The 10,181-nt window shown below is 43.0% G+C and overlaps 1 protein-coding gene across 1 annotated transcript; it reads right to left on the reverse strand.

Annotated features, from left to right (window-relative positions):
* Nucleotides 1-366: 366 nt before the first annotated feature.
* On the reverse strand, nucleotides 367-8,400 carry LOC110973271 (POU domain, class 4, transcription factor 3-like). The gene is made up of 2 exons (XM_022223960.2): nucleotides 7,715-8,400; nucleotides 367-5,319 (listed from the first exon to the last, which is right to left on the reverse strand). The coding sequence occupies exons 1-2, from the start codon at nucleotides 7,841-7,843 to the stop codon at nucleotides 4,414-4,416; spliced, it is 1,035 nt and encodes a 344-aa protein (XP_022079652.1). The 5' UTR covers nucleotides 7,844-8,400; the 3' UTR covers nucleotides 367-4,413.
* Nucleotides 8,401-10,181: the final 1,781 nt, after the last annotated feature.

The raw sequence follows: 10,181 nt of genomic DNA on the forward strand, positions 1-10,181 counted from the left end.
GGCGAGTACCAGCAATGCCTTGCTCAGAGCAGCTTCGAGCAGTAAGGAGTCAAGGATCTCATATTTATTAGGAAGGCAAAGTCTAACGGGGGAGTGGGTCTAGTACCCAGCTCTGTCTCCCATCTCAGTCGTTAGCTCCGATGTAAGTCAGATAGTCTCGCGGAACATTGAACTGCATGCAACAGAACCAAATCGATCCAAATGAATAGGCCTACTTCAAAATTTTAGAAGTACTCGTGGAAAAGAAATGCCAAGTATTTTGAACGAGACTGTATCAAATTAAAGGGAATAGCTAGCGCAAGATTTTTGCTTCATTAACAAAACCAAGACAAAATACTTCCGTCAAAAACCTCTCAGGGACACAGATTCGATGTGTATTATTAAACAGGATAGTACATTTTTGTCTTTATTTCAAATAAATCAGTTCCAAAGCAAATTGGATGTGTATAGGATCGACAGTAACTATTTACAAAAACAATACATCAATTGATTTGATAAACCAGCGGTAAAATGTAGAGACCAAACAACTTAGGGAATGAATAAATAATTCGTTACAAAGTATTTACACATTTGTGCCATTTGAAAATATAGGAATTCGCTTTAAGTTTGTTTTCTTAGTTTGTTACTTAAATAAAATTGTTTGGAATTATTTTCCAAGGGGACAATGATGTCAATAACTTTTAGTTTTAATAAATAGGAGTGCACCTGACAAGGCATCAATTATTACTTTTTAAAGGTGATAGCTTAGCTGAATAAGGAGATCTCAAATTTGGGATTCGCCAAAACTGACTTTGCCAAAATTTCTCAGAAATTCTTGAAATGTTGAACGGTATCAAGCCCGTGCAAAACAGTTATTTTCTAAAAAAAATATTTAAAAGCTGCTCAAAGGAAGGAAACTGTCGTTAATAGCTTTTGGTCTTGTGATCTGCTTTCTCGGGGTGTGTCATGGAATCTAAAGACGTTTTACGTTCCTCCCCGCCTCCGGGTTACTGAAGTGATAGCTTAACCTCGAAATAATTAATACAAACTTGGCAGTCAGTGCTCAAAACGAACATCGTGAATATTTCATAACGCCAGCGTGGGGGAAGCCCCACGGTACGATGAGGCGAATAACTTGACGGGGAGAGGCACAGAAACCGACAGGGCAAAAGTTTGGCACGGCCGGCTGTGCACACTGCGCTTGCCACGTTATAAGATTGTACATCTACACTGCATAATATGACATCTGGATTGTTTTTAAATCGACACGGACAAGAGGAAAAAAACATGGAATTTCCAAATGAAATTATCGAGTGGAGAAGGTGTTTGATTTATTGTGAGCTGGTCAACGGCGGGAATAACACACTCGGATGACGGGGGAAATGGGTTTTCCGTGCCGACCCAAGCGTTCCAAATGAGCTGAAGATAGAAAACGGGGAAGAAGAAATAGCGTGTGCGGTGCAATGAGACGGGACTAGGAATTAAGGCGGGGGGGAAATTCCTCAAGGAATAGGCCGCAACGCATGACCGGCCGAGTCAATCACACTCAGCTACGCCGGGTAATTTCCGTCGCTTGGTTGCGCCGATAGATCGAGCTTAGCCAGTGGTAAATTAGAAATGATACGGCCGGCCGATGCCTAGCATGGGCCCCCGGTAAAACAATAATCGTATGGCATTTCCTGCAAGCAGGATCTTAACAATTATGAGTTATATCCACACCAACCAACTGCGCCAATTGCAAAATCAAACTCCTCCAAGAAACGGCGTAAAGACGGGCGTGTTCCAACGGATTCTTACCACATTTTCCTCGAAACTAACCACCAGATGTGAATGGTGTGTTTGAAATGTCTTCCTACACGCACACTTCAGTTATGATTCAGAAACGGCCGTTGTGCGAGCTAAACATCGCTGCCATCAACTGAATTATCCGATTGTACAGCCAAATAGGTTTGACGTTGATCAACGCAGATGAGTTTATTCCAGTGGCCAACAAACAGACACAAAGAGGAAAAATTGGTTCCATGGTGGCTTCGCAAATAACCTAGACAGTAATCCCACTCTGCCATTCAAATATTTGAAATAAAACGCCATGGTAAGATAGACAACGTGGGACGTCGTTTGGCTAGACTGGAAACCTTCACCAGTGCGTGCATTTGACACTACAAGGGCCGTGCACGTTACTCATAATGCAGGTTATGAATTAAATAATCAGTTGTTCACTTGACGAAAGTTTGATGGTGGTGTGAGCACAAATTATATAAGAGTCACTTTTATGAGTGTCAATTATAAAGAGTGTTGTCAAAGAACAACCATTTTGACAAAAAGTACAACTATAAAAATCTGCCGAAATTTTGGCCTGAAATTACTGTAATGTGCAACCTAAGGCTCTAATTTGGAAAGTTAAACCGCTTCGTACTTTGCTGCAACAACTCATTCACAAACTACACCGTCAAGTTAAGCGATATGGGTCAGTTACTTGAGGAACAGTCGCCCATTCACTGAAATTTGATCCCGTGACCGAACATTAATCCTGCAATCGAACAGATAATCTGAACATGATCGATTTCTTGAAGCATAATGACATCGCTAAAAACCTTCAGCGAAAGGAAAACAACGCTTCAGCATACGTGGTTCCCTACAATGAATACTTTAAACATAACTTCAGAACGTTTGCCAGCAGCCCAACACCTTTTGTTTCGTAGGAAGTCACCGGCGAATAGATCTTGTGTCCTTTTGGTGGCCCTGATATGCGTCTAGTTCATACCCCTTAAAACCGATCAGATGTTCTCTCTTCACCACTTGTACTGAATCATATTTGTTTCCATTAGGCCTAACAGTATCATGTATTTTGCTCGTGCAAGATTTCGTTTCAGGGTTGTGGGCGGTGCTGTGGTTTAAGAAAATTTTATATCATTGTTTCCAGATCATGAAGTAAACAGTATGAACTGGCCCATGTACATTATACCACAGAATTACAAACGAGCAAAATTGGCATCATTGATTTGAAATTGCACAATTTTTTTCGTAACAGGCTGTTTTGAGCCTGACAGAACCTCGCTTATTTTCAGACTTACTCTAGTCAGACAGAGCACAGACGCAAACTCCGTAATTTAATTCCGAGTTTTGCTTGCTACACTGGCTCGACCAGGAGTTTTCACAGGCAGCCTAAGATCGATAAGTTGCTGCCCATCCTGGCTCGACATCCTCAGCGCCAACTTGCAAAAAAAAAATAAGACCGAGGCTCACGAGTCAAGCATCAGTAGAAGCGAGTGGATCGATCCTGCTCACGGCAACAGCTTAGACGTGCAAGTTATACTCATTGTGTGGAATGTGTTGTGATGGTGTGCGATCAAGGACGCTGTACGGCCTCTTTGATGGGAAAAAGGATAGAGAAATGGCGCGATCATCGAGCATCAACCTCAAATCCAGCTGATCCGACCTCATCATCATTACTTTCTACATTATTTGTTTAATAATAACCTCTTCAGCTCTGCACTGTTATGACCTAACGGAATACAATTTTTCCATTAAAAATCATTGTATAATTAAAGCTGCTTTGTTCGATTGCAACATTTTTTCAAGGAGCGAATTAGCAACAAGTTACGATGTATCACAGAAGAAAGGAAAAGTTTGTCTTCGGCGAAAAATATTCAGCGTTCCGACTCGTCCATCGGATAGAGTGAATAATTACACATAAGCAAATATGTAACTTGGCACAATAAAAGTGGGAGAGGGCGTTTGTCATTAAAGAAGTGGAGAGCAAGTTGAAAGGAGCTCCAAAACTGAATTGTCTATGAGCACTTTTTTGTGTAACCTTTAACAGGTTGGAATTTATGGAAGAAAAAGACAGAGGTTCTTTTTTTTATCACATCACTTTAGATACCACTCCACACTGTACGGTGGAACATGGCTATACGATCACGGCAGATAGGGCGGTCTGAATTACTTGGCTGCGACTTGATGTTACGCACGGGTCTATGGCAGTGTTTGCAGCCCCTTCCAGTAGAGTTGTGTGTAATTTGGACATGGCCAGATTTTCGGCCTCGTGAATCAAAAAGATGGAAAACCGATGAGAAATGTAGTCCAGTGCTTAAGCCGTAATCAAATGACTGATGAGCAAAAGCCCGTTTATCAGCCCGGTCCAAGCCCTTGGTTTTGACAAATTAGAGTCTAAAAGCTGCCCTTGAAGAAACGTAAACGTTCAGTGGTCAACGATTCCCCACTTTCCAGGAATTTCAATGTTCGGGAATTCAATGGAGAAGTTGGCCTTGCTTTAGTTTGTATCTTTTCGCTAACATGTCCATGTGCGGGGGGCGACCTGCGTGATATTGATTGATTGATCTATTTTCTTAAAGGTCAAAGTTTATCATGGCGGCGTCTTCACTGTTATTACTGTTTCTATGATATAAATATAGTTTACATGTTACAGCAGTCTCATCTGGGTTGCGCTGAGAATTTCATGCGTTTCTGTTTCTGCCTCTGGTTACAGAACCACACCCGTACGACGTTTTTCTTCAAGTCCAGCTTGTCAGCTATGGCCGCAATCTTCTCGCTGGAGGGCCGAGGTTGCACTGCGAAGTAAGCTTCCAAGGACCGCTTCTCCGGTGCCGCGATGCTGGTGCGCTTGCGTTTCTTCTCCATGTTGTTGAGGATTCCCGTCGAGTTCCTCTTGTCTCTGGCGGCGGCCTCTGCTTCCTCTAACCAGGCAGCCAGGATGGGCTTGAGGGCTATCATGTTGTTGTGGCTCAGCGTGAGGGATTCGAACCTGCATATCGTGCTCTGACTGAGCGAACCCACCCCGGGCAGTTTCAAGTTGGCGAGCGCTTTGCCCACGTCGCACTGGGTCACCCCCAGCTTGATCCGGCGCTGCTTGAAGCGCTCAGCGAACGCTTCTAACTCCCGGGGATCGGTGTCCAGGTCGTGCATAGTCATGTTGTGCGACATCATGCTGTGGGCCGTGTTGAAGTGGCCAGGCTGGCCTGACATGGCGGCAAAGCTCTGGTGGGGTGGGGCGACCACCATCCCTTGCATGTCGGCCCCAGACAGGCTAGTATTGGTCGAGCCGGGCAGGGAGGCTGTCGCCGATATCGGATCCAGGAATTCGCCGTGATCCATGTGGCCGTGGATGGAGCGGGAGGCGCATGAGGTGCCGCTGCCGTAGTGGTGGGACGCCGGATGCATCCCGCCGTTCATGTGATGAGGAGAGTAGTTGGAGACGTGGTCATTCTTGATGTTCATGTGGGGCTGGTTGTTCTTGACCATTGAGGACATGACATCAACTGCCGCCAGAGCTTCCGCGCGAGCTAGGAGCCCCTCCTCTAAGCCTCCGAAGAGATTGCTCTGTGATGAAGAAAAGGAAAGAAAAATAACTTAGTATACACTATCACATCAGAGAAAATCATCAAAGTTTGTTTTCTTCCCGCGGAGCGCTGCAAATGAGAACGACAAACAGCGTGTAAATCTCACCAAACGTTTAGTTTTGTACAACTTTAAAACTGGATCAGTTAAACGTAGCGATTATATTCCATGGAAGAATTTATGTTTTAATCACGATCGGGTTTTCAAGTGAAAACAAAGTTGCTCGTAAAAGGACAATTTATAAATGGGTTTTTCGCCAAAATAATTTCTAGTGGGAGAATTAAAATGGTCGTTCACATCTAACCACAATATCAATTAGCAGCAAGTACATGTTTAAAAAAACAAGCCAATTAAGGACACTGTAATTGTTTTATGAAAGACAAAACATTCCTTTCATGTATCGCCTAAATCTTGCAATGATTATCTTGCGAAAGACAATGACATCGCTTGCAAGAATGGCACAGCTGTAAGTATACGATAGTTATTATCAACATCAGTTTCTCAGATATCGACCTGGTGGTTTGCAAATTAGACATCAAACACATGTAATCCAATCCCGACCTCAATGTTTAAGGAGTGAAGAAAACAGAAAATTCATGAATATGATTACCTTTTTGTATATGTAATGCAGCAGTTTGTTCGGCTATGGATTTGTTTGTTTTTTCGAACACACACGTTCACATGACGATAAATGTTAGACGAAAACGTGGATGATGGATAATGTAAAAACAGATTCAGTTGTATGGTATTGTGCAACATAAGTTCACGTAATAGGTGGACACACGATCTGAAATCATACTCGTGAGACACGAAATATTTACCGAAATGATGAAAAATGGGTATTACACTCTTACCATTTTTGTCATTGCTTTCATAATACAGTGTGACCTGACATTGGTTGCCAAATGAAATTTGATATTCTCTCTGTATCAGCTATGCTTATTTCTTTCTTTCTTTCATTTTTAAGTGCGTTAGATCACATCTGAGGGTAAAATGAAACATGTTTTTCAACAATAATTGTCTGTCTGTCTGTCTGTCTGTATCCACCTTCCTATTGCATCATGTGGTGTTCTGCATGCTGGGAGTTTCATTCCATAATGAAAGACAACATTTCCATCTTCATGGGGCTATTGATTTTTTTTTGGCAGAAGCACTCATTCCAGAATAACGACTCAGACTTTTCTTCAACTGAATGCTCACACCGGAACAAAAAAAGGGGGATATGATTTGGATTCTCGAAACTCAATAAAATATTACCTGGTTGAGTGAAATTAAATTCCTTAAAAAGAAATAAAACCGATTACAAATGCTTGAATGAATGGGAGCTGGTTAACGCGGACGAGTTAATAACAGAGTAAGGCTATTTGAAAAGAATACAAAATTAGGACATCCCTGACACGCTGCGCAAAATCAACACTTCTTGAACAGACTAACTACAAAAGCTGTCGAATGTTCACATTCACTATACATTGATTCGTGGTACTCCCACTGACTGCACACGAGACTCTCTGAAAGTACTCTGACTGGGAATTCCAGAGAAGAAAAAAAACCTGTGCTAATACGAATTCATAAAATATGGACAAACGCCATGCATAATATAAGAGGACACAAGCGTAATTGCCATCGTTTAGCGAAAGATCTGACAGGGGAAAGGGGGGCTGTCCCACGTACAAACACGCGGCGTCTCCGGTCTGGAAGTCGGTTGGAGATTGTATGGAGTATGCATAATTCAGCAAGGTGGGTATAAGGATCCGAATGGGGTGTCGTGTGACCGGTCTGTTTTCCTACAAACCCCTGTTAAGACATAGCATTGAAAAAAGGGCAAAGTAGATCAAACTCCACTATCACTGAAACTGTTCAAAATCTAACTTTTAACATTCTGGACTTCAAAATGACAAGTTCTTGTAGCCATTGTTTAATTTAACTTGCCAATCGACCATTATTCTAGTGGCTACTCCGTATCGCTGTCTCATTGTCCGTCCTACAGTCAACTCTAAGTGAACCAGACCTGAAATATTCCTCAATAAAAGAAAATTTCACACCGAAATTAAGGCAAAAAAATGTTGGGGTTCTGGAATGCTCCTTTTTTTAATTTCTGCAAAAGTTTATAATTGTTGCTTGGATCCATTACAACTGCTCGCCAGATTTTCTATTAAAGTAATTACAAATATATATATTTTTTTCAACGAATGAACAATGTAACTTCAAAGTTTCGATGTTGTTTCTCATATTGCAAACACTCGTAGGGGCCTAGTGGTCTGACACCTCAATATTGATTATGAGAAGAAAAGTCCAAATGGCACCGATATGTTATATACTTGAGCTGGGCAGAGACGAGTTACACAAGAGGGACGGAATGACTGTGGTTGTAACTTACCGGGGCGTTGCTCATGCAATGCCGTCTCATCATCTCGGCTCCCCGATCATGGTGTCGGTGGTGTAAAGGTGAATACTTTGGAGCCGCTGGTATGGGTGGATGCATACTAACGTGGTCCTTTACGTTCATGACTACACCTTGAGTCCGCCAGCTCCCACCGTATCCCTGTATTGACGCCACCGTAATGTCTGTCGAGCTTTTTTCCCGGACGAATATTTTGGGGATTTTTCCCAGCCGCTCCTTCGGACCCGCAGTCGATATGCCTCTGTATTTGTTTCGTGGCAGTGTTTACTCGGGAGCGCGCTTTCACTCTCTGTAAGTATTAATTCGTGCGGGCTTTCTATACGCCTGCAGCCCCCCTTGTCAAATGTATTCATTGGTTTATAGTACCGCGCAGGCGCACTGCACTGGGGATTATGCATGCACCTGTTTCACTTCTCACGTTCTGATTGGTCGTGGGCGGCGCGCGCGCGCGCAGTCTGCGCTCATTATGCGCGGTGACAGGAAAAAAATCAACCGAAGTGACAAATGCATTTGATATCGGACCGACGTCCTGGGCGAGCGACAGCGGGCGAGCGACGGGTAGTCACCGGGGAATTATCGACTGGTGGTCGGCGCTGCTGCTCGGTTTAACGCCTTTGCCGCCCTCGACCGAGCCGGATAGCTTCTATGCCCTGTGACTCACAAACTAGCAAGACACTCGCTACCCCCTTAAATTTATCCACAAACACGTTTCGAAGTTCCGTGAAAATGGGAGCCTCGGGATACATCCGTTTCACCTCGAGGATGTACATGTACAATCACAATAACTTTGCTTTTCCATTAAAATTCTCATCATATCTTGAAGGCTTAGACTAAATAATGTACTGACCTCTGACGAAGTCGTACATCTGTCATAGTAAAGGGGAAGTGTTTTTCGGCATGAATTTCATTATACGCATTTCCCTCTAACCATACTGCAATTGCACTGGCTCCCTGCAGAAACAGTTGCAGATTTCCAAGTTTCAATAGCACCGAGGAGGCTGCTTCAGTTATGTACACGGAATATAAATAAAAAGAAGGCAGGGTTAACCAACGTACTTTCATTGTTTGCCCAAGGTAATTCCACTGCGTAATGATGTGGCTCTTAAAATGTTGAAGAATGCACGTATCGTGTAATCAGTCAGAGCGCAAGTGGAACGGAAAAACCAGAGGTTTTTCTTTGACAAAGTGCATAGCGTGGAGGGCGGGGTTCCTCCCCCCCCCCAAAAAAAATAGAGAATAGGAAAAACATAATGTTTTGTTGGTTATATGAAAATCCACATAAAACCACAGGATATGGCGATATCCATGTATTCGCAAGGTTACACACAAGCGCTCCGAAATGTTACCACCGCAATCGTGCGTTTCAGTTGCTGAAGATTGTTCCCACTCCCGACGTGCATGGAGTGATCACATTTAACCACTTCCTATAATAATGAACTTTCATTTCTAATAATGTTAAAGAAATAATCCACTTTCCAGTGCCCGACCTTGCAATGTGTGCATAATCCGCCATCCCAGGTCTTTGCTGGAGCTGTTACCCTCAGTTTTAAGAGTAATGTATCGTATAGCTCAGCGCTTAAAAAATGCACCCTGAAGCCTATGGCAGTTCTGGACAATCAGATTTTGTCAGGCTTTTGGAAAATAGTAGACCTAAAACATAGACCTAAACACATGCCTGAAAGTGCCATAGGAAAGTGCAAAAAGCCACATGTCATTCATGGTCTTATACCGGTAAGTCTACTCTACCATTAAAGCTACAGCGTAACAGTGCTTCAAAAGCTAAAGGTGTGTCCGTTTTCGCAAAAGACACAAATTCCATTTCAAGTGCTCATACAGGGTAAACCAGGCGGGGATTTAGAAGAAGGCGTTTTGGGTCAACCCCCCACCCCACTCGTTGCATTTTTTTCAGGGGCCTACTTTTGATGATCTGAAGAACCCCACCCCCCAAAAAAATAAGACCCCTAGTCTTATTTTGCGTTACGGTTAGAAGACAAGACCAACAGATTAAATTGCTTACAGTACTACTGTAAACAATTGTAGTTTATTTTAATTGGCCACCAGGTATGAGCTTCATTCGTTTTCTTCATTACATCGACAGCTTTGAGCAACCGAACTTCGGGCCTTGGTCTGATGGTGTTGGTGATTGGTTTCAGTACGACATTTCCTCATCTGATTGTTCTGCTTGTTACAGGTAAGCGTCAGAAGAGTTCTTGCTTACTACATGGACTCTAAATGCACTGTAGAAATGAGATTGCGTTAGGTGTGAACTTGTGGTTGCCCGAGACAGATACGCAGCAGAGTTGACGCGCTTCTGCCTATCATTTTCTCGTAATTTTACCATTATTTACGTGATCGAGTCGCGAATGGTTCATTACGCTAGCTCCCGTGCTCAAGAAGTCCATGTTTGTTAAGTCAAGCAATGCAAGATTAAGGTTAATATATA

This window comes from Acanthaster planci, linkage group LG02 (assembly GCF_054643075.1).
Source record: "Acanthaster planci isolate LZ-2023a linkage group LG02, COTS_SCS, whole genome shotgun sequence".
NCBI lineage: Eukaryota > Metazoa > Echinodermata > Asteroidea > Valvatida > Acanthasteridae > Acanthaster > Acanthaster planci.

Coding starts and splice junctions, on each gene's coding strand:
- LOC110973271 (XM_022223960.2), bottom strand. CDS start 7,843: ATGAACGTAAAGGACCACGTTAGTATGCATCCACCCATACCAGCGGCT. Junction 5,320..7,714: donor ATTGCATGAGCAACGCCCCG/GTAAGTTACAAC, acceptor TCTTCATCACAG/AGCAATCTCTTCGGAGGCTT.